Source organism: Salvelinus alpinus, chromosome 21 (assembly GCF_045679555.1).
Source record: "Salvelinus alpinus chromosome 21, SLU_Salpinus.1, whole genome shotgun sequence".
NCBI classification, from domain to species: Eukaryota; Metazoa; Chordata; class Actinopteri; order Salmoniformes; family Salmonidae; genus Salvelinus; species Salvelinus alpinus.
Genome location: NC_092106.1, coordinates 18,996,343 through 19,021,664, shown reverse-complemented (window position 1 = coordinate 19,021,664; position 25,322 = coordinate 18,996,343). Strand labels below are relative to the sequence as shown.

At 47.2% G+C, this 25,322-nt stretch overlaps 2 protein-coding genes across 9 annotated transcripts in view; both read left to right on the top strand.

Annotated features, from left to right (window-relative positions):
• The window catches only part of LOC139547962 (BCAS3 microtubule associated cell migration factor-like), a 361,432-nt gene that overhangs the window by 185,692 nt on the left and 150,418 nt on the right, over window positions 1-25,322 (top strand). The window lies entirely within an intron of this gene.
• On the top strand, window positions 652-25,266 carry LOC139547473 (clumping factor A-like). Its single transcript, XM_071356357.1, has 2 exons — window positions 652-785; window positions 23,973-25,266. The coding sequence occupies exons 1-2, from the start codon at window positions 652-654 to the stop codon at window positions 25,264-25,266; spliced, it is 1,428 nt and encodes a 475-aa protein (XP_071212458.1).

Genomic DNA, 25,322 nt, shown 5'->3' with positions numbered 1-25,322 from the left:
AGAACGAAGGTGTGTATTCAAGTGTTGTGCTGGGAAATTAGAGCAACACCCGCCCTCCCCTCTGCTTTCTGTGTGGACAGATTGTTCACTCTGACCTTTTGGCTGTGTGCCTCCTGGCTCTCTACACTGTCACAGAATATTATCTCCATTACTAACTGTAGAGTAGAGCCATAAAAAGGTTCAGCTGGACACACACTGAAGATGACGTTTTAGACTGACATAATGTTGTCTTACACAATAGACTATTCTCTGTCTTCAGTGGATGACATATGGAGCAATGTAATGTACACACCCAGCCGGTATCTCTAGCCGCGTCCTCAGAGCATGCGCAGACCAGCTGGCTGGAGTGTTTACGAACATATCCAATCTCTCCCTATCCCAGTCTGCTGTCCCCACTTGCTTCAAGATGTCTACCATGGTTCCTATTCCCAAGAAAGCTAAGGTAACTGAACTAAATGACTATCGCCCCGTAGCACTCACTTCTGTCATCATGAAGTGCTTTGAGAGGCTAGTTAAGGATCACATCACCTCTACCTTACCTGACACTCTAGACCCACTTCAATTTACTTACCGCCCCAATAGATCCACAGAGATGCAATCGCCTGCGCACTGCACACTACCCTATCCCATCTGGACAATAACTACGTCAGAATGCTGTTCATTGACTATAGCTCAGCCTTCAACACCATAGTACCCTCCAAGCTCATCATTAAGCTCGGGGCCCTGCGTCTGAACCCCTCACTGTGCAACTGGGTCCTGGACATCCTGACGGGCAGCCCCAGGTGGTGAAGGTAGGAAACAACACCTCATCTTCACTGATCCTCAACACTGGGGCCCCAAAAGGGTGCGTACTCAGCCCCTCCTGTACTCCCTGTTCACCCTTGACTGCGTGGCCACACACGCCTCCAACTCAATCATTAAGTTTGCAGACGACACAACAGTAGTAGGCCTGATTACCAACAATGACAAGACAGCCTACAGGGAGGAGATGAGAGCCCTGGCGTCAACAAAACGGAGGAGCTGATCGTGGATTTCAGGAAACCGAGGGAGCATGCTCCTATCCACATCGTCGGGACCGCAGTGTAGGAGGTGACAATCTGAAATGGTCCACCCACACAGACAGTGTGGTGAAGAAGGTGCAATATTTGTATTTTATTTATTTAACCTTTATTTAACTAGGCAAGTCAGTTAAGAACAAATTCTTATTTACAATGATGGCCTACCCTGGCCAAACCAGTCAAAGGTTAATGAAATACAAATGGTATAGAGAGAAATAGTCCTAAATTCCTATAATAACTACAACTTAAAACTTATTACCTGGGAATATTGAAGACTCATGTTAAAAGGAACCACCAGCTTTCATATGTTTTCATGTTTTGAGCAAGGAACTTAAACATTAGCTTTTTTACATGGCACATATTGCACTTTTACTTTCTTCTCCAATACTTTGTTTTTGCATTATTTAAATCAAATTGAACATGTTTCATTATTTATTTGAGGTTAAATTGATTTTATTGATGTATTATATTAAGTTAAAATAAGTGTTCATTCAGTATTGTTGTAATTGTCATTATTACAAATACATTTAAATATTCGGCTGATTAATCGGTATCGTCTTTTTTTGGTCCTCCAATAATCGATATCGGCTTTTTTTGGTCCTCCAATAATCGGTATCGGCGGTGAAAAATCATAATCGGTCGACCTCTAGTTCTTATAGGCACTTTCGTATTGCCAGTGTAACAGTATAGCTTCCGTCCCTCTCCTCGCCCCTGCCTGGGCTCGAACCAGGAACACATCGACAACAGCTACCCTCAAAGCATCGTTACCCATCGCTCCACAAAAGCCGCGTCCCTTGCAGAGCAAGGGGAACAACTACTTCAAGGCCTCAGAGTGAGTGATGTCACCGATTGAAACGCTATTAGCGCGCACCCCGCTAACTAGTTGATAGGCTTGAAGTCATAAATAGCTCAATGCTTGAAGCACAGCGAAGAGCTGCTGGCAAACGCACAAAAGTGCTGTTTGAATGAATGCTTACGAGCATGCTGCTGCCTACCACCGCTCAGTCAGACTGCTCTATCAAATATCAAATCATATACTTAATTATAACATAATAACACACAGAAATACGAGCCTTAGGTCATTAATGGTCAATACGAACATTTCGAAAACAAAACGTTTATTCTTTTAGTGAAATACAGAACCGTTCCGTATTCTATCTAACGGGTGGCATCCATAAGTCTAAATATTCCTGTTACATTGCACAACCTTCAATGTTATGTCATAATTACGTAAAATTCTGGCAAATTATTTCGCAACAAGCCAGGCGGCCCAAACTGTTGCATATACCCTGACTCTGCGTGCAATGAACGCAAGAGAAGTGACACAATTTCCCCAGTTTAATATAGCATGCTAACCTGGATTTCTTTTAACTAAATATGCAGGTTTAATAAAATATACTTCTGTGTATTGATTTTAAGAAAGGCATTGATGTTTATGGTTAGGTACATTCGTGCAACGATTGTGCTTTTTTCGCAAATGCGCTTTTGTTAAATCATCCCCCATTTGGCGAAGTTGGCTGTTTTTGTTAGGAATAAATAGTCTTCACACAGTTCGCAACGAGCCAGGCGGCCCAAACTGCTGCATATACCCTGACTCTGTTGCACAGAACACAAGAGAAGTGACACAATTTCCCTTGTTAAAAGAAATTCATGTTAGCAGGCAATATTAACTAAATATGCAGGTTTAAAAATATATACTTGTGTATTGATTTTAAGAAAGGCGTTGATGTTTATGGTCAAGTACACATTGGTGCAACGACAGTGCTTTTTTTGCGAATGCGCTTGTTAAATCACCCATTTGGCGAAGTAGGCTATGATTCAATGTTAAATTAGCAGGCACCGCATTGATTATATGCAACGCAGGACAAGCTAGATATACTAGTAATATTATCAACCATGTGTACTTAACTAGTGATTATGTTAAGATTGATTGTTTTTTGTAAGATGCGTTTAATGCTAGCTAGCACCTTACCTTGGCTCCTTGCTGCACTCGCATAACAGGTAGTTCGCCTGCCACGCAGTCTCCTCGTGGAGTGCAATGTAATCGGCCATGATCGGTGTCCAAAAATGCCGATTACCGATTGTTATGAAAACTTGAAATCGGCCCTAATTAATCGGCCATTCCGATTAATCGGTCAACCTCTAGTACACATGCATACATGCATACATGCATACATACATACATACATACATACATACATACATACATACATACATACATACATACATACATACATACATACATACATACATACATACATACATACAGTACACACACACACCAACGCCTTTGAGCTCCAACGCTCTGGACAGGAGCCCAGGACTCTTCCAGCTTCAGGTTTCACTCTGTCTGTGTGTTTCTGTGTGTGTATGTGTGTGTGTGTGTCAGCAGCAGCTCAGGAGTCCAGGTCTGTGCTCTCGTCAGCCCACATCATTGTCATTAGTCTACTAATGAGGAGAGGATTTACTGCTGCATTAGGTAAATGTCACTTCACACAGACACACACTAACATGTACTGTATGCACACAGTCCAAAGAAAGATATGACACTGGCTGCTTCATCTCAACCTCATTCAGAGAGATGATTCATTTTGAGTTCTTCTCCACTCCTTTTCTTTGTCCTCTTCCTCATCTCTCTTCTGTCACGAGTCTATGAAGGACAGCTCACTGAAGCAAAGCTTAGCGTACTATCTTTCTCACCCGCTCACTGAGATGTGTGGCTAATGTGGCTAACACCAATCAATGACTCACCGCAATGCTGCCTTAGCTAGATCGCTCTAGCCTAGCGTAGCATCTCTCCCACCAGCTTATTGAGATGTGTGGCTGATGCTGGCTAATGTGGCTAATGCTAATCAGTGAGTCACTACAGTCTGCTGTAGCTAGCCAGTGTACTGGATCACTGACTGTGTAATTAGCATCATCATCAGCGCTAATACACTTATCAGCTGTGACATCCACCACCATCCCTGCCCACATACATTCTCTCGCTCTCTTTTTCTCCATGTCATACACACTTTCTCTCTCTCTCTCTGTCTGTTTGTCTCTGTCTCTCATATACACACTCAAAACACAAACACATATATTGACACAAACAGCAGACTGGGTGCATTCAACCCAATACTCGCTGCTACCTGTACCACATACTGTAGTTTGTCCTCTCCTCTACCCCTCTGGCCTCTTCTTCCCCTCTGGCCTCTTCTTCCCCTCTGGCCTCTTCTTCCCCTCTGGCCTCTAACCCTCTGGCCTCTAACCCTCTGGTCTCTAACCCTCTGGTTTCTTCCCCTATGCTCTCTGACTAGGAGGACGGAGTTGCTATAACCAGAGACAGGTGTCCAAGGCTGCTCCGTTAGACTGTTGTTCCCTTTATAGTGCACTACTTTATACCCTTTATAGTGCACTACGTTATACCCTTTATAGTGCACTACTTTATACCCTTTATAGTGCACTACGTTATACCCTTTATAGTGCACTACTTTATACCCTTTATAGTGCACTACGTTATACCCTTTATAGTGCACTACTTTATTACCTTTATAGTGCACTACTTTATACCCTTTATAGTGCACTACTTTATACCCTTTATAGTGCACTACTTTATACCCTTTATAGTGCACTACTTTATTACCTTTATAGTGCACTACTTTATACCCTTTATAGTTCACTACTTTATACCCTTTATAGTGCACTACTTTATACCCTTTATAGTGCACTACTTTATTACCTTTATAGTGCACTACTTTATACCCTTTATAGTTCACTACTTTATTACCGTTATAGTGCACTACTTTATTACCTTTATAGTGCACTACTTTATACCCTTTATAGTGCACTACTTTATTACCTTTATAGTGCACTACTTTATACCCTTTATAGTGCACTACTTTATACCCTTTATAGTGCACTACTTTATTACCTTTATAGTGCACTACTTTATACCCTTTATAGTGCACTACTTTATTACCGTTATAGTGCACTACTTTATTACCGTTATAGTGCACTACTTTATACCCTTTATAGTGCACTACTTTATTACCTTTATAGTGCACTACTTTATACCCTTTATAGTGCACTACTTTATACCCTTTATAGTGCACTACTTTATACCCTTTATAGTGTACTACTTTATTCCCTTTATAGTGCACTACTTTATTCCCTTTATAGTGCACTACTTTATTCCCGTTATAGTGCACTACTTGAATAGGATGTAATTTGAGATGCAGAACTGATATTAAGCCCTGGGTTTATGAGGGAATCATCAGGATCACAGCAGCTCTCTGACATGTTGTCAAACAGAGTCCACCACCACTGACTCCCATCACAGCAGCTCTCTGACATGTTGACCAACACAGCCCACCACCACTGACTCCCATCACAGCAGCTCTCTGACATGTTGACCAACACAGCCCACCACCACTGACTCCCATGACAGCAGCTCTCTGACATGTTGACCAACACAGCCCACCACCACTGACTCCCATCACAGCAGCTCTCTGACATGTTGACCAACACAGCCCACCACCACTGACTCCCATCACAGCAGCTCTCTGACATGTTGACCAACACAGCCCACCACCACTGACTCCCATCACAGCAGCTCTCTGACATGTTGACCAACACAGCCCACCACCACTGACTCCCATCACAGCAGCTCTCTGACATGTTGACCAACACAGCCCACCACCACTGACTCCCATCACAGCAGCTCTCTGACATGTTGACCAACACAGCCCACCACCACTGACTCCCATCACAGCAGCTCTCTGACATGTTGACCAACACAGCCCACCACCACTGACTCCCATCACAGCAGCTCTCTGACATGTTGACCAACACAGCCCACCACCACTGACTCCCATCACAGCAGCTCTCTGACATGTTGACCAACACAGCCCACCACCACTGACTCCCATCACAGCAGCTCTCTGACATGTTGACCAACACAGCCCACCACCACTGACTCCCATCACAGCAGCTCTCTGACATGTTGACCAACACAGCCCACCACCACTGACTCCCATCACAGCAGCTCTCTGACATGTTGACAAACACAGCCCACCACCACTGACTCCCATCACAGCAGCTCTCTGACATGTTGACCAACACAGCCCACCACCACCGACTCCCATGACAGCAGCTCTCTGACATGTTGACCAACACAGCCCACCACCACTGACTCCCATCACAGCAGCTCTCTGACATGTTGACCAACACAGCCCACCACCACTGACTCCCATCACAGCAGCTCTCTGACATGTTGACCAACACAGCCCACCACCACTGACTCCCACACTAGATGACTACTGCACATGTCACCAGGTTAAAAGGACACCATTTGAAAATAAACTGTGTGCGCCTCTGTATGTACAGTTGAAGTCGGAAGTTTACATACACCTTAGCCAAATACATTTAAACTCAGTTTTTCACAATTCCTGACATTTAATCCTAGTAAAAATTCCCTGTTTTAGGTCAGTTAGGATCAGCACTTTATTTTAAGAATGTGAAATGTCAGAATAATAGTAGAGTGATTTATTTCTTTGTGATGTCTACTCCAATACCTTGACTTTGTTGTCCTTAAGCCATTTTGCCACAACTTTGGACGTATGCTCGGGGTCGTTGTCCATTTGGAAGACTCATTTGTGACCAAGCTTTAACTTCCTGACTGATGTCTTGATATATTGCTTCAATATATCCACATAATTTTCCATCCTCATGATGCCATCTATTTTGTGAAGTGCACCAGTCCCTCCTGCAGCAAAGCACCCCCTCAACATGATGCTGCCACCCCCGTGCTTCACGGTTGGGATGGTGTTCTTCGGCTTGCAAGCCTCCCCCTTTTTCCTCCAAACATAACGATGGTCATTAAGGCCAAACAGTTCTATTTTTGTTTCATCAGGCCAGAGGACATTTCTCCAAAAAGTACGATCTTTGTCCCGATGTGCAGTTGCAAACCGTAGTCTGGCTTTTTTATGGCTGTTTTGGACCAGTGGCTTCATCCTTGCTGAGCGGCCTTTCAGGTTATGTCGATATAGGATTCATTTTACTGTGGATATAGATATATTTGTAGCTGTTTCCTCCAGCATCTTCACAAGGTCCTTTGCTGTTCTTCTGGGATTGATTTGCACTTTTTGCACCAAAGTACGTTCATCTCTAGGAGACAGAATGGATCTCCTTCCTGAGCGGTATGACTGCTGCGTGGTCCCATGGTGTTTATACTTGCGTACTATTGTTTGTACAGATGAACGTGGTACCTTCAGGTGTTTGGAAATTGCTCCCAAGGATGAACCAGACTTGTGGAGGTCTACAATTTGTTTTCTGAGGTCTTGGCTGATTTCTTTAGATTTTCCCATGATGTCAAGCAAAGAGGCACTGAGTTTGAAGGTAGGCCTTGAAATACATCCACAGGTACACCTCCAATTGATTCAAATGATGATTATCAGAAGCTTCTAAAGCATGACATCATTTTCTGGAATTTTCCAAGCTGTTTAAAGGCACAGTCAACTTAGCGTATGTGAACTTCTGACCCACTGGAATTATGATACAGTGAATTATAAGTGAAATAATCTGTCTGTAAACAATTGTTGGAAAAATGACTTGTCATGCACAAAGTAGATGTCCTTAACCTGAAATTTGTGGAGTGGTTGAATATTTTTTTTTAATGACTCCAACATAAGTGTATGTAAACTTCCGACTTCAACTGTATGTGGGTGTGCGTTCGTGCCTCTGTGTTTGTGTGTGACAGTTAAGCCAGATCGTCTCTTTACAAGGCGAGGCCATTACATAATTGTGGAGGACCAATTAGATCACATTCTGTGAGAGCTCCTGCTAAAGTCATATTAATTAATTATTGGTCCCTGGAGGTTGCTGTGGTGAGGTTATCGCCCTGGCGTGTCTGGCTGTAGTCACGGTAACCCAGGCTGCCTATCTGTCGTGTCTGTCTGTCACCGAGGGAGAAAGCGGGAGACAGACTGAAAGGGAATTCACCTCTTGCATAAGCTGCCATATTGCTATAGCGGAGCTTTGATGTAGCTAGGAGTGAGCTACAGTACTGCTGGCTAGCATCTCAATTACTGTGTGTGTATGCTCTGTGGTGATTCATTCCACAACTATCCAGTGATCAAAAGTAGATGATACTTCCTGTGGAGGATACTTCCTGTAGAGGATACTTCCTGTGGAGGATACCTCCTGTAGAGGATACTTCCTGTGGAGGATACCTCCTGTAAATCAAATCAAATGTATTTGTCACATACACATGGTTAGCAGATGTTAATGCGAGTGTAGCGAGATGCTTGTGCTTCTAGTTCCGACCATGCAGTAATATCTAACAAGTAATATAACCTAACAATTTCACAACAACTACCTTATACACACAAGTGTAAAGGAATGAATACGAATGTGTACATAAAAATATATGAATGAGTGATGCCCGAACGGCATAGGCAAGATGCAGTAGATGGTATAGAGTATATACATATGAGATGAGTAATGTAGGGTATGAAAACATTATATGAAGTGGCATTGTTTAAAGTGGCTAGTGATACATCAAGATGGCCAGATGCAGTAGATGGTATAGTGTACAGTATATACATATGAAATGAGTAATGTAGGGTATGTAAGCATTATATAAAGTGGCTAGTGATAAATTGATTACATACATTTTTCCATTATTAAAGTGGCTAGAGTTGAGTCAGTATGTTGGCAGCAGCCACTCAATGTTAGTGATGGCTGTTTAACAGTCTGATGGCCTTGAGATAGAAGCTGTTGTTCAGTCTCTCGGTCCCCGCTTTGATGCACCTGTACTGACCTCGCCTTCTGGATGATAGCGGGGTGAACAGGCAGTGGCTCGGGTGGTTGTTGTCCTTGATGATCTTTTTGGCCTTCCTGTGACATCGGGTGGTGTAGGTGTCCTGGAGGGCAGGTAGTTTGCACCCGGTGATAAGTTGTGCAGACCTCACTACCCTCTGGAGAGCCTTACGGTTATGGGCGGAGCAGTTGCCGTACCAGGCGGTTGATACAGCCCAACAGGATGCTCTCGATTGTGCATCTGTAAAAGTTTGTGAGTGTTTTTGATGACAAGCTGAATTTCTTCAGCCTCCTGAGGTCCACCCTCTCCACTACTGTCCCGTCAATGTGGATAGGGTGGTGCTCCCTCTGCTGTTTCCTGAAGTCCACTATCATCTCCTTTGTTTTGTTGACATTGAGTGTGAGGTTATTTTCCTGACACCACACTCCGAGGGCCCTCACCTCCTCCCTGTAGGCCGTCTCGTCATTTTTGGTAATCAAGCCTACCACTGTAGTGCCGTCTGCAAACTTGATGATTGAGTTGGAGGCGTGCATGTCCATGCAGTCGTGGGTGAACAAGGAGTACAGGAGGGGGCTGAGAATGCACCCTTGTGGGGACCCAGTGTTGAGGATCAGTGGGGTGGAGATGTTGTTACCTACCCTCACCACCTGGGGGCGGCCCGTCAGGAAGTCCAGGACCTAGTTGCACAGGGCGGGTCGAGACCCAGGGTCTCGAGCTTAATGACGAGTTTGGAGGGTACTATGGTGTTAAATGCTGAGCTGTAATCGATGAACAGCATCCAGATGGGTTAGGGCAGTGTGCAGTGTGATGGTGATTGCGTCGTCTGTGGACCTATTGGGGCGGTAAGCAAATTTGAGTGGGTCTAGGGTGTCAGGTAGGGTGGAGGTGATATGGTCCTTGACTAGTCTCTCAAAGCACTTCATGATGACGGAAGTGAGTGCTACGGGGTAGTCATTTAGCTCAGTTACCTTAGCTTTCTTGGGAACAGGAACAATGGTGGCCCTCTTGAAGCATGTGGGAACAGCAGACTGGGATAAGGATTGATTGAATATGTCTGTAAACACGCCAGCTGGTCTGAGCATGCTCTGAGCACGCGGTCGGGGATGCCGTCTGGGCCTGCAGCCTTGCGAGGGTTAACACGCTTAAATGTTTTACTCACGTTGGCTACAGTGAAGGAGGGCCCGTAGGTTTTGGTAGCGGGCCGTGTCAGTGGCACTGTATTGTCCTCAAAGCGAGCAAAAAAGTTTAGTCTGTCTGGGAGCAAGGCGTCGTGGTCCGCGACGGGGCTGGTTTTTCTTTTGTAGTCCGTGATTGACTGTAGACCCTGCAACATACCTCTCGTGTCTGAGCCGTTGAATTGTGACTCTACTTTGTCTCTATACTGACGCTTAGCTTGTTTGACTGCCTTGTGGAGGGAATAGCTACACTGTTTGTATTCGGTCATGTTTCCGGTCACCTTGCCCTGATTAGAGGATACTTCCTGTGGAGGATACTTCCTGTAGAGCATACCTCCTGTAGAGGATAAATGTCTACTGGTGCCACTGAATCCTGCTACCACAGATTAGAGAGTAGCTCCCTAGTATTGTCTTCTAAACATCTTACCAGCCCACACACTCTATCTCATAATCAGCTGATGATGCAGGATGGCACACCTAGGGCCCCGGCACATGTCCACCAGGCTTGTGTGTGTGTTTTGTGTGAACGTGTACTTGTTTGTGCCCATGTGCTTATATATGTTTCTCCCAGCCATATCAACCATGATCAAAACAGATAAGACTGTGGTCACGACGCTCTACACTGTTTTCCGATGGAAATTCTAAATGGCTGCACCATCAGAATCAAATGAGTCCTTGGGTCTTTTAAGTGTCACGAAAGGTTCAAATTAGAGACTGGTCTTTGAAGCCTGAGTGTGTGGGATATTCTTTAACCCTTTGTAGTCTGGGACTGGGTCGTTCCTGCTTAACAAAGACGTGCTCGCATCACAGATCAACTGGTGCACATGTTCTGGAGAAGGAAAAAATGATCTAGGCTCCTGCTTCAGTGAGTTAGGAGATAGGGGTCATAATGGAACCAGAACCACATAGTATCAGTGAGGTAGGAACTATGGGAAGGGGCTATAGGCTGGAATGGAACCAGACACATGCATCAGTGAGTTAGGTAGCCAGCCAGTCAGTTAGCCAGTCAGCCACCTAGTCAGTCAACCAGTCAGTCAGTGAGTACAGTTCTTCCAGTAGTGAGAATTGGCATATGGAGCCTATCTTTGCAGGGCTGTTGTGATGCCACTCTCTGACCTCCAGATTGAAAGGATCTGTGTTCCGCCACAGGCACGCTGCTGCTTGCAGTGTGGGCCGTGTCACTTAGCATTGTGTTCAGATCACTGTGTTCAGCTCACTATTCAATAGAGAGGAGTGGAGAGGAGAGGTGATGCAGAGTGGAGGGAAAAGAGGAGAGGAAAGGGGGAGGGGAGATGTGATGCAGAGTGGAGGGAAAGGGGGAGAGGAGAGGTGATGCAGAGTGGAGGGAAAAGAGGAGAGGAAAGAGGAGGGGAGAGGTGAGGTGATGGAGGGAAAAGAGGATAGGAAAAGGGGAGAGGAGAGGTGATGCAGAGTGGAGGGAGGAGAGGAAAGGAAAGGAAAGGGGGAGAGGTGATGCAGAGTGGAGGGAAAAGAGGAGAGGAAAGGGGGAGGGGTGATATATTCATCCCTGTGTGTCAAGGACAGGGTATTGGGGCTGGCGGGGGGATTGTGTTTGTGCCAATAGGATGCATGTGTATGTTTTTTAGGTCAAATATGTGGTCAAATATGGATTTCAGGCTAATATCATCTCGGCTGGTGACTTATTTAAAAGTGTGAGTTGATAGGTGCTGTGGTGTGGTACTGTGCTGGGAAACTGTGCTGTGCTGGGAAGCTGTGCCTGGTGGTGCTGTGTTCTGAGCCTGTCCTGTCTTACTGTGTGACTGATAGCAAACATATGGCTGTGTTTAGTAAGCCTAATGAGATCAGAACCAACCAGAGGATCAAGCCTTTTAATAGCAAAACCACATTCTGATTCCTATTGAAGAGCCAGGATTTGGGTTTAGGGAGGGAGGGAGGGAGAGAGAGGGAGAAGATTTGAGGGATGGAGAGAATGAGGGAGGATAGGAGGGAGAGAATGAGGGTGGATCCCAGTTCTTGCTCTACCCTACTGAGCTGTTTGTCCTGCATGAAGTCATTCCCACCAGTCTCTTTCTCGCTCTCTCTTTTTTCTCATCCTTCCCTCCTGTGTGTGCTGCCGTCCTCACCTCTCCTGACATCTCCGCCTCATCACCAGCTATGTGAAGTGACAGGCCACATCCTGGGGTGGCTAGCAAGGGCTGGTATAGCACTGCAAAAGAGCAGCACGACTCCCAGACACAGACAGACAGACAGACAGACAGACAGACAGACAGACAGACAGACAGACAGACAGACAGACAGACAGACAGACAGACAGACAGACAGACAGACAGCTACCTCTTTGCACACACCGCGGGCCATTCCCCCTCCCTTCTTCCCAGTCTTAATTCCTAAACGTATTTGCTCCAGTTGCTGCTGGGCGCTGCAGGGCTGGCTGTGGGGAGGGCACTTCACACACTACTGCCCCGGACCCACTACACACACTCATATACTCACACACACCACACAAACACACACACACAGGGCAATAACCAGACGGAGAGGGAGACACGGCCAAGTGCACTGCTTATCTGTACAGGAGGGTTCAGTGAACTGGACAGCAGGGAGGGCACCTCAGCCTGGTACTACCCAGTCAAGTGAGCCAATGCCCCTCTTCCACTGACACGTATGAAGGTGGCAGGGGAATAGTCAGCAAGGGCTAAGGGGCTACTCTGTTCCCATGACTGTCTCCTCTGGGATGAAGAGGAGTGTGAAGCGCTAGAGAAAGGGGGATTGGTATGTCTAAATTCATGCTCTACCCCTTTGACATTTTTATATATTTTTCTCCATCTCTCTCTTTCCTCACTGTCTCTTGCTTTCTCCCTCTTTCCTCCCTGTCTCTCAGTCTCCCTCTTTCCTTCCTGTCTCTCGCTGTCTCCCTCTTTCCTTCCTGTCTCTCGCTGTCTCTCTCTTTCCTCCCTGTCTCTCACTGTCTCCCTCTTTCCTCCCTGTCTCTCACTGTCTCCCTCTTTCCTTCCTGTCTCTTGCTTTCTCCCTCTTTCCTCCCTGTCTCTCACTGTCTCCCTCTTTCCTCCCTGTCTCTCGCTGTCTCTCTCTTTCCTCTCCGTCTCTCGCTGTCTTTCTCTTTCCTCCCTGTCTCTCTCTCTTTCTCTCTCTCTCACACACTCACTCCTCCCCCTCTCTCTCTCTCCTCCCCCTCTCTCTCTCTCTCCTCCCCCTCTCTCTCTCTCTCCTCCCCCTCTCTCTCTCTCTCTCCTCCCCCTCTCTCTCTCCTCACTCTCTCCTCCCTCTCACCTCCCTCTCTCTCTCTCCACTCCCTCTCTCTTTCTCTCTCTTTCTCTCTCTCTCTCTCTCTCTCCTCCCTCTCGCTCTCTCTCTCTCACTATGTCTCTCTCACACACACACACTCTTTCTCTGTCACTGGCCTCAGACCAGAGTAGTACACTCTACTTCTCCCCAACCTGTTTAAGAGGCTGTAAAACTAATTGCTAGGAAAGCAGGTCGTCCCATGAGACTCAAACAAGGATTATAATTTCCCCAAACATGCAAAAGGATGTCCACAATCATCAACCATGCTCCCATGAGACACTCTCTCTTTCCTGAGCTATTTCTAAGTGCTCTCATATGAATATCAAGACATTTTCTCACTCAAGTAGCTCCATTACTTTTTACTCCCAAAGTTTTTTTACAAGTTTGTTTGTTTCAGTTAAGCAAGCGTGGAGGAAAATTTGTCCTAAATATCACACCGAAATCTCCTGTTGCCCTGCCTTTGCCCTTGTGGAAGCAGAGAAGAAGAAATAGAGGACGGAGAGAGATGAAAAGGTCTGGGGATCTCGTGAAAATCTAAAACAAATCTCCCGGAGCAGAGAGGTTAACCCCTTCAGCCAGCGGAGACTTTGAAGTGGAGTGGCCAAATTGTTAATTGTCGGCGATGGGCTTAGGGAAAGGTGGTAACAATTTAACTCCAGCACTGAGCTGCTGGGTGCGGCTCCATGCCTGGCCTCGCCTATCAGGTGTTTGCAGATGTTGTTGTAGCCTCGCTGGGGAAAAGGACACGAAAACCCTGCAGATGAGACGCCGACTTAACCGCCCGATAATGCTTTGTTTGCTCAGGCGATTGCTCTCTAATTGGCAGGGAGGGGAAAACAGAAGCTCAGCGATTGGACAGCTGGAGCGGTTACCGCGGCCATTTTTGAACGTATGCTCACCGACAGAAGCTCGCAATTATCCAGCACACCTTCCCGTGGCAGGGATGACGTCACGACTGCTTTTCCTCTCTCGGATACGGAGCTGTATCTATGGTTACAGATAAGACACCATAATCCACTCAGTCCTTGGCGACAGGTTTCAGCAGTGTTTAGAAGGTTTGTCAAATCACTTCATCTGGAGCCATTTTCACGGTGTGCCCACTTTGTGTTCTTTGTACTACTGTATGTAAATATCCCCTCCGTGTGACCAGTCACTCCTCAGCCTGGTCTATCATTGCATCGAAGCCCCTTAAAAACCAACCTTGGCACTTAGAAAAACACAAAAAATGTCACTTTTTATCTAAGCTTTGTGTATAGTTCTGACTGCAGTGGTGGCGTCTGTGTGTCCCCTACCCTGGCTGTCTTTGTGTATAGTTCTGACTGCAGTGGTGGCGTCTGTGTGTCCCCTACCCTGGCTGTCTTTGTGTATAGTTCTGACTGCAGTGGTGGCGTCTGTGTGTCCCCTACCCTGGCTGTCTTTGTGTATAGTTCTGACTGCAGTGGTGGCGTCTGTGTGTCCCCTACCCTGGCTGTCTTTGTGTATAGTTCTGACTGCAGTGGTGGCGTCTGTGTGTCCCCTACCCTGGCTGTCTTTGTGTATAGTTCTGACTGCAGTGGTGGCGTCTGTGTGTCCCCTACCCTGGCTGTCTTTGTGTATAGTTCTGACTGCAGTGGTGGCGTCTGTGTGTCCCCTACCCTGGCTGTCTTTGTGTATAGTTCTGACTGCAGTGGTGGCGTCTGTGTGTCCCCTACCCTGGCTGTCTTTGTGTATAGTTCTGACTGCAGTGGTGGCGTCTGTGTGTCCCCTACCCTGGCTGTCTTTGTGTATAGTTCTGACTGCAGTGGTGGCGTCTGTGTGTCCCCTACCCTGGCTGTCTTTGTGTATAGTTCTGACTGCAGTGGTGGCGTCTGTGTGTCCCCTACCCTGGCTGTCTTTGTGTATAGTTCTGACTGCAGTGGTGGCGTCTGTGTGTCCCCTACCCTGGCTGTCTTTGTGTATAGTTCTGACTGCAGTGGTGGCGTCTGTGTGTCCCCTACCCTGGCTGTCTTTGTGTATAGTTCTGACTGCAGTGGTGGCGTCTGTGTGTCCCCTACCCTGGCTGTCTTTGTGTATAGTTCTGACTGCAGTGGTGGCGTCTGTGTGTCCCCTACCCTGGCTGTCTTTGTGTATAGTTCTGACTGCAGTGGTGGCGTCTGTGTGTCCCCTACCCTGGCTGTCTTTGTGTATAGTTCTGACTGCAGTGGTGGCGTCTGTGTGTCCCCTACCCTGGCTGTCTTTGTGTATAGTTCTGACTGCAGTGGTGGCGTCTGTGTGTCCCCTACCCTGGCTGTCTTTGTGTATAGTTCTGACTGCAGTGGTGGCGTCTGTGTGTCCCCTACCCTGGCTGTCTTTGTGTATAGTTCTGACTGCAGTGGTGGCGTCTGTGTGTCCCCTACCCTGGCTGTCTTTGTGTATAGTTCTGACTGCAGTGGTGGCGTCTGTGTGTCCCCTACCCTGGCTGTCTTTGTGTATAGTTCTGACTGCAGTGGTGGCGTCTGTGTGTCCCCTACCCTGGCTGTCTTTGTGTATAGTTCTGACTGCAGTGGTGGCGTCTGTGTGTCCCCTACCCTGGCTGTCTTTGTGTATAGTTCTGACTGCAGTGGTGGCGTCTGTGTGTCCCCTACCCTGGCTGTCTTTGTGTATAGTTCTGACTGCAGTGGTGGCGTCTGTGTGTCCCCTACCCTGGCTGTCTTTGTGTATAGTTCTGACTGCAGTGGTGGCGTCTGTGTGTCCCCTACCCTGGCTGTCTTTGTGTATAGTTCTGACTGCAGTGGTGGCGTCTGTGTGTCCCCTACCCTGGCTGTCTTTGTTTGTCAGCTCAGCTGCTGTGTGACAGGGTTGATGCCCCTAAATGTCACCTCCGCTTTGGGCTGCTGCTCTCCAGGTGAAACATTAGCCCATCACAGACAGACAGACACAACACACTGGCAGGGCTGGTGCTGAGAAAGCACTTTGAACTGGTTGACTCCCTACACACACACACACACACACACACACACACACACACACACACACACACACACACATACACATACATATATATATATATATATATATATATACATTCATAGACACACGCCTCCCCCCCATCTGTCTGTTAGGCTTCCTACCTCTGATCATTTTAGGCAGATTCAAATCTGACCAGGTTCTTTTCAAGTTGTGGTGTTTGCGACCTAGCATGATTCAACATAAAATATCAGCAAGAAACATTTTGATGAAGTGTAAAACTGGTAGCTGTTTGAGACATGTATAGCCACATAGGAGTATGTAGCCTATGTTTCATATTGAGTGTGTTGACAGTTGACATTTAGAGGTGAGAACTGGTCCTCTCCTGACTGCTGCCCCGTTCCAGCCGTCAGTCCCAATACCCTGGCTAGCTGAGACGACAGAGCTGTGTGGCCATGTTGCCCCTCTTTCTCCATCTCTGAAGGCTCCTTTAGCCTGCTCATTCTGACAACTCCTTGTTGGTGTGGGTGGTGACCACTGGCTTGGTCCCGTGTTACCGGCCGGCTATGCCGAGAAACTGACGTCCCAAATGGCACCCTATTCCCTATATACGGCACTATTTTTGATAGGCTCTTGTCAAAAGTAGTGCACTATATAGGGAATAGGGTGCCATTATGGACGTACCCCCTGTCTGTCAGAGCTCTCACCCATGGAAGGGTCTGGTGTGGGCCCTGCTGTCCCGGATCCCCAGACCGGAGCTGTGCTGAAGGACAAAGAGCACACCGGAGCGCGACAGAGACCCCTACAGTGTTGGAGGAACACTCTCTGTTGATCCTAAAACAACCTCTCGTCTGGGTCAACACACGCACTCACGGCTGGCTGGAGGTTATTGAAGCTGTTTGACAGGAAGCTTTGTATCACCTCTATATTATTGTAGAAGTCTTATTGCAACAGCGTTGAACATGCGTCGAGGATGTGGAGCAGACTTATCAAATCATTGTTCAGTACTAGCTGTGACTAGGTCATGAAGTACTGTAGTTTATAGCCTGCTACAGTTTGAACACTACAGACCCAAATACATCTACCTCCACGTGCGTTTAGCCCCTGAAGGCTGTCAAAGCATCTCTTTTCCTCTGTCCTTCCCTGCTCTCTCTAGGACACACACACACACACCTTTCGCTCGTGTCCCTCTGTCCACATGGTCTGTGAGTGCAGCACCACTGATCTGTGAAGGAAGAGGATGTTGCAGCAGTCCTTCTCTCTCCTTTCCTCTTTCCTTGTTTTCCTTTTCTGTTGTTTCTCTCTCCCTCATCCTCTCTCTTCCCTCTTTTCTCACCCCAGTCTTCTTTCCTTTCTCCCTCACTCCCTCTGTCACCCATTCACACTCCCTCTCTCTCTCTCTCTCCTCCCTCTCTCTCCCTCACTTTCTCTCCCCTCTCCTCCTTCTCCCCTGTCCCCAGTGGTGGTGTTGTTTGTAGAGCATTATAATTTATAACTCAACAGAGTGGATTTAATTTCAGCAGCACTGGGCTCGCCAGCAGGGCGCCAGCCTGCAATCAGGAGAATCAGCAGCGAGCGGCCGCGAGCCCCCGCTGAATGGAAAGTATTATCACCAGCCACAAACGGACACTGTTTCTCCTCAGACAACTCCCTCGATGCTCCCCAACAGTGCACCAGCGCCTCCCCGGCTTGTCTTTCATTCAGCTAGCTATTCCTGTCCTCCACTGATCCTCCTCTTCTCTCTCTCTCTGTCATTGTAGTTGCTCTCTTGGTGTTTATGCTATCATGTTGTATTTTAAAGAGCTGTTATAAATGCTTATAGCATGTGTTCCAATGCTTATAATGCTGATGTAATATTTATGGAGACATCATATAGTAGGCACTGTAAGTACACCCTATATGTCCATTTTAAACAGGTGGCTCATATAAAGTGTAAGCAGTTGAATCTGTGGTTCTCTGCATGTTGACCAGTAGAACTCTGCTACATACGAAGGTCGTTTTGCTCTATTGCCCCCTGAGAGTTCTAAAGCAAAAAACTATAGGACATAGTCCTCCTCTCATCCGCCAACACTGTGTTCTGCCCCCTATCCTCCCTTCCTCCTCTATCCTGGGGAGGAATTCTCCACGGCCTGTCTAACAGTTGCAAAAATCTTTCGCTCATAAATCTCAATCTCTGTGACACGTGCCAGACAAAGGAAGCTCCTGCACACTGCGGGAGGGATAGAAATGAGGGGAGAGAGAGAGAGAGAGAGAGAGAGAGAGAGAGAGAGAGAGAGAGAGAGAGAGAGAGAGAGAGAGAGAGAGAGAGAGAGAGAGAGAGAGAGAGAGAGAGAGAGAGAGAAAGAAAGAGAGAGAGAGAGAGAGAGAGAGAGAGAGAGAGAGAGAGAGAGAGAGAGAGAGAGAGAGAGAGAGAGAGAGAGAGAGAGAGAGAGAGAGAGAGATGTTTCTGGCAGGTGGGCTTGGCGCTAGGAGTAATGTTATTGAAACACCAGGGTCATTGTCAAAGCTGAAAGAGTTTTAGACATGCTGGTCCTGAAGTGAACATTTTACATAATTAAATGATATGAGCACATAAATGTATCATGAATTAGTTGTTGGACTTTTGTGGTTGCGTTCATGTGTAATATTGTGTGTGTTGCTGTTTCAGTATACTACCTACACACAGTATTTTTCTTTCCAAAGCAAAGCGGTCATATTCGTAAATGGAAGGCGAGCCGACATCTTTCTCCGTTTAGCATAATTAATACCCTGGATTTCCAACTCGCCTTTTGTTAACCTCAGTAATGACAAACTGAAAGGCTTTAGAAACTCTGAAGAATAACACACATGGAACAACAACAAAAAAGGAGTCAACTACAAAAAGCCACAATTAGCTCATTACATTTGCTGGAAGTTTTGTAACCACATGAAATGAGAGGGAGAAGTACTTTTTCTCTTTCTCTCTCTCTCTTTGTCTCTGTCTCTCTCTTTGTCTCTCTGTCTCTTTATCTCTCTCCCTCCCTTTATCTCTGTCTCTCTGTTTGTCTGTCTCTGTGTTCTGTTTCTTGGTGAGGGGTTCAGCGGAAGGGTTCATCTCGTAAAGACTACATCGTGAGCATTTTTATTATCGAATATCTCCCCCATAATTGAAATGGTGTGGCCTGGTTTTGTCATTTGGCAGGCGGAAGAGTCTTTGGAGTGTCTGTGTGTGGTCACCTACCGTCCATTTTTTTCTGCCGCTTAGTTTTAGCACTGTAAAAACACAAACATAAAAAGGGCAGGCAGGCAGGCAGGCAGGCAGGCAGGCAGGCAAAAAGTAGTGCACTATGTAAGGAATAGGGTGGCACTTGGGACGCAGCCTGGGAGAAGATCCTCAAATCCTGTTGGTCTCTTGGTAACCTGAGTGTTGTTGGGCGGGGGACAAGGGAGTAATAACTTCTCAAAATGTAAGTCCACAAATGACCCGTCGCCATGCCGACGTCTAAAGACGGCAGGCGAGGCCGAGATGGAGTGGCGGGATGGGGGATGCAGAACGGTAGAGCCCTCTGTTTCCGTTCCTCACCACTCTGCTACTCTAGTCGTAGTTGTTTCATTTAACATGGAGTTATGAAGTGTTAGGGAACCCTTTTAGTTTTAACGTCCCTAGGCAGCAGTTGTAGAGGAAGCATGTACTGTAGGAAAGGGTAAAGCGAAGGGCAATGTTATTTCTCCCTCACCTTCTCTCTCACCCTCTCTCTCTCTTTCTTGCTCTCTCCCTCTCTCTCTTTCCCTCTTTCTCGTTCTTTGTCTCCCTCCCTTTCAAATCATTTATCCTGTTAATGGCCTTTTTGCATGAACTGTGCCCAAACCTAATCAAAAGCTGAATGTGATAAATGGTGCCTGCTGAAGTCGTGTGTGTGTGTGTGTGTGTGTGTGTGTGTGTGTGTGTGTGTGTGTGTGTGTGTGTGTGTGTGTGTGTGTGTGTGTGTGTGTGTGTGTGTGTGTGTGTGTGTGTGTGTGTGTGTGTGTGTGTGTGTGTGTGTGTGTGTGTGTGTGTGTGTGTGTGTGTGTGTGTGTGTGTGTGTGTGCGCGTACTGAGCTGTGCAGGCCAGTGAAAGCCCTAGAGGCGGTGGAGGCTGATTGGAGGGCACATGTGTGATGTGGCTGGGAGATCAAAAACACACACTTGATGAATGTGAGGCTGGCAGGAGGAGGAGGGGGGAGAAAAAGGGAGGGATGGATGGAGGGGGGGGGGGGGTGCCCTATGTTCTCTGTTCTCTGCTGCTGATCAAGGTCGTTCTTGGTTCATTAAATTCTGCCAAGAGGCTCACCCTCATAAGCAACTAAGAAATGTACACACACACACACCCACTTGCATGAACCATCTCTCCTCTTTACTGTTCCTTGTTGGAGTGAATGCAGCTTATTCAAACGCAGGACACACATTCCCCCTCACTCCTTTCACTTCACACATGACGCGGCCCACCTCTTCACCCATCTGTCCGGCTGTGTGTTTAGGGCTGGCTGTCATGCAAGGCTAACATGGCACCGAGCAGTGGGGCAAGCTCAGCATCTGGCCATGGCCGAGGGAGCTAGGCTGGAGCAAGACTCTTACTACACGGTATAATAGTAGTGTAAGCTGGCTGTATTAGAGACACTACATGACTAAAAGTATATGTGAATACCTGCTCTTTGAACATCTCATTCCAAAATCATTGTCATTTGCTACTGTAGCAGCCTCCACTCTTCTGGGAAAGCTTTCCACTAGATGTTGGAACATTGCTGCGGAGACTTGCTTCCATTCAGCCACGAGCATTAGTGAGGTCAGGCACTGATGTTGGGCGATTAGGCCTGAATCGCAGTGGGCGTTTGAATTCATCCCAAAGGTGTTCGATGGAGTTGACGTCAGGGCTCTGTGCAGGCCAGTCAAGTTCTTCTACACCGATCTCGACAAACCATTTCTGTATGGACCTCGCTTTGTGCACGGGGGCATTGTCATGCTGAAACAGGAAAGGGCCTTCCCAAAACTTTTGCCACAAAGTTGGAAGCACAGAATCGTCTAGAATGTCATTGTATGCTGTAGCATTAAGATTTCCTTTCACTGGAACTAAGGGGCCTAGCCCCAACCATGAAAAAGAGCCCCAGACCATTATTCCTCCTCCACCAAACTTTACAGTTGGCACTATGCATTGGGGCAGATCGCGTTCACCTGGCATCTGCCAAACCCAGATTCGTCCGTCGGACTACCAGATGGTGAAGCATGATTCATCACTCCAGAGAATGTGTTTCCACTGTTCCAGAGTCCAATGGAGTCGAGCTTTACATCACTCCAGCCGACGCTTGGCATTGTGCATGATGATCTTAGGCTTGTGTGCGGCTGCTCGACCATGGAAACCCATGAAGTTCCCGACAAACAATTATTGTGCTGACGTTGCTTCCATAGGGAGTTTGGAACCCGGTAGTGAGTGTTGTAACCGAGGACAGACGATTTTTACGCGCTATGCCTTTCAGCGGTCCAATTCTGTGAGCTTGTGTGGCCTACCACTTCACGGCCGAGCCGTTGTTGCTCCTAGACATTTCCACTTCACAGTAACAGCATTTACAGCTGACCGGGGCAGCTTGAGCAGGGCAGACATTTGACCAACTGACTTGTTGGAAAGGTGGCATCCTATGACGCATGCCATGTTGAAAGTCACTGAGCTCTTCACTACTACCAATGTTTGTCTATGGAGATTGCATGGCTGTGTGCTCGATTTTATACAGCTGTCAGCAACGTGTGTGGCTGAAATAGCCGAATCCACAAATTTTAATGGGTGTCCACATACTTTTGTATATATAGTTATATATAGTTATGATAGAGAGAGAACCAATATAGCTGGAAAACATGTGCTTCTACACCTGCATTGCTTGCTGTTTGGGGTTTTAGGCTGGGTTTCTGTACAGCACTTTGATATATCAGATGAAGAGCTATATAAATACATTTGATTTGATTTGAAAACATAGTACAAGAGGCACAGTAAAGATACAATTAAAATAGTTTGAGTATTTAACTCACATCACAGGACCAGACACTATTGCTGCTGAAAGCACCTTATTTTTGTCAGTTTACATCAGTGTGAGATCGTGACAGTTTCACTGATCAGTCATCACCCAATGACTGATCTTTCTGCTGGTTATTAAATATGGGAACACTCACACACACACACACACACACACAGAGCTCAGACTCACACAGAGCTCAGACTCACACAGAGCTCACACAGAGCTCACATACACAAACACACACACTGAGCTCAGACTCACTCACACACACACACACACACTGAGCTCAGACTCACACACACACACACACACACACACACACACACACACACACACACACACACACACACACACACACACACACACACACACACACACACACACACACACACACACACACAGAGAGAGCTCAGACTCACACACACACACACACACACACAGAGAGAGCTCAGACTCACACACACACACACACACACAGAGCTCAGACTCACACCTCTGAGTTGTGATGGGGCTCTGATCCACAGAGTGACACCAACATAGCTGGTAGCTGTCCCATTAAAGGTTGAAGGTTGTTTTATTTAGTGTGAGCTCCTCTGAGCAGATGTCTTGATGACTCAGTGTCTCTGCTCTCTTTCCCAGTGGTAAATGAGGCAGGTGGCAGGGTGAGACCACAGTGGTTCATTTACTGTAGATTCCAGAGGTGTCACCACAGGGATCACCCAATGACAGCAGAGGAGAGACTGAAAGTAGAAATGTGTCACGGAATCCCACTGTTAGTCCCATGACTATAGCTTCAATGCTAGCCTCACCATTGCTAGCTCCCTCACTCCCCTAGCCTTTAAATCTGGGACCATTAGCATGCAGCAAGGCGCTGACCTTTTTAACACTAACACCCATACACTGCCTGCATCTCAAAGGGCACTCTATGCCCTTAGGGCCCTGGTCAGAAGTAGTGAGGGAATTGGTGCCAGTTGAGACGCAGATAAAACTGACTCTGTTTAAGTCACTGAATATTATTCAAGGCTCTTAGTATGTTATGTGTTAATGGTATTCTACTGTTCACCAGACCTGGGGCAGTAACGGCCACTGGGCCAGCCTGACGTGCTGGAGGTGATATGAGCATATTGACACTAATGGTTCTTACAGCTCTGCTGGGCTGGTTGCCTCCCTCCTCTATCCTCCATAAACATGAGCCTAGTGAGCGTCGGTAATGTCGGTAATGTAGTGTCCACCGCACCACTGTACTGTGCTAATATAGTCAGTCACTTACATTAGGATGCGCTCTCTATCGCATCCCTCGCACTTGTGGTCCGTAGTCTCTACCCGCTCCGCTCCCGCTCATGATTCTATTTGAGAGAAGCAGGTTCTGTCCTTTCTATCTGGAGCACTGTGTATGAGGAATGGTGGTCAGGCTGTGTGTTGTTGTTGTCTGTGTGCCCTGTACCCGTTCTTTAAGAAATCAGTTTCAACAAACTAGCAGAAAATGTTCTGCCGCAATCAGCTTTTGCATTCTGAAAAGATGGTTGAGAAGCCATCATACTTTGTTTTTAGAGACCGACAGAGACCAGAGACAGAGACCAGAGACAGAGACCAGAGACAGAGACCAGAGACAGAGACCAGAGACCAGAGACAGAGACCAGAGACAGAGACCAGAGACAGAGACCAGAGACAGAGACCAGAGACAGAGACCAGAGACAGAGACCAGAGACAGAGACCAGAGACAGAGACCAGAGACAGAGACCAGAGACAGAGACCAGAGACAGAGACCAGAGACAGAGACCAGAGACAGAGACCAGAGACAGAGACCAGAGACCAGAGACAGAGACCAGAGACAGAGACCAGAGACAGAGACCAGAGACAGAGACCAGAGACAGAGACCAGAGACAGAGACCAGAGACACAGACAGAGACACAGACAGAGACACAGACAGAGACACAGACAGAGACACAGACAGAGACACAGACAGCGACACAGACAGAGAACACAGACAGAGAACACAGACAGAGAACACAGACAGAGAACACAGACAGAGACACAGACAGAGACACAGACAGAGACACAGACAGAGAACACAGACAGAGAACACAGACAGAGAACACAGACAGAGAACACAGACAGAGAACACAGACAGAGGACACAGACAGAGGACACAGACAGAGGACACAGACAGAGGACACAGACAGAGAACACAGACAGAGAACACAGACAGAGAACACAGACAGAGACACAGACAGAGACACAGACAGAGACTCAGACAGAGACTCAGACAGAGACTCAGACAGGAGACACAGACAGACAGAAAGACAGAGACACAGACAGACAGAAAGACAGAGACACAGACAGACAGAAAGACAGAGACACAGACAGACAGACAGACAGAGACACAGACAGACAGAGACACAGACAGACAGACAGACAGACAGACAGAGACACAGACAGACAGACAGACAGACAGACAGACAGAGACACAGACAGAGACACAGACAGAGACTCAGACAGAGACTCAGACAGAGACTCAGACAGAGACTCAGACAGGAGACACAGACAGGAGACTCAGACAGAGACTCAGACAGGAGACACAGACACAGACAGACAGAAAGACAGACAGACAGACAGACAGACAGACAGACAGACAGACAGACAGACAGACAGACAGACAGACAGACAGACAGACAGACAGACAGACAGACAGACAGACAGACAGACAGACAGAGACACAGACAGACACAGACAGAGACCGACAGACAGACACAGACAGAGACCGACAGACAGACACACAGAGACACCGAGACCGACAGACAGAGACCGACAGACAGAGACACAGAGACACAGAGACCGACAGACAGACAGAGACCGACAGACAGACAGAGACCGACAGACAGACAGAGACCGCCAGACGCAGACCGCGACACAGACAGACAGAGACGCATACCGAGACACAGACAGACAGACAGAGACTGACACAGACAGACACAGACAGACAGACAGACACAGACAGACACCGACAGAAAGAGACTGACACCGACAGAAAGAGACTGACACAGACAGACAGAGACTGACACAGACAGACAGACA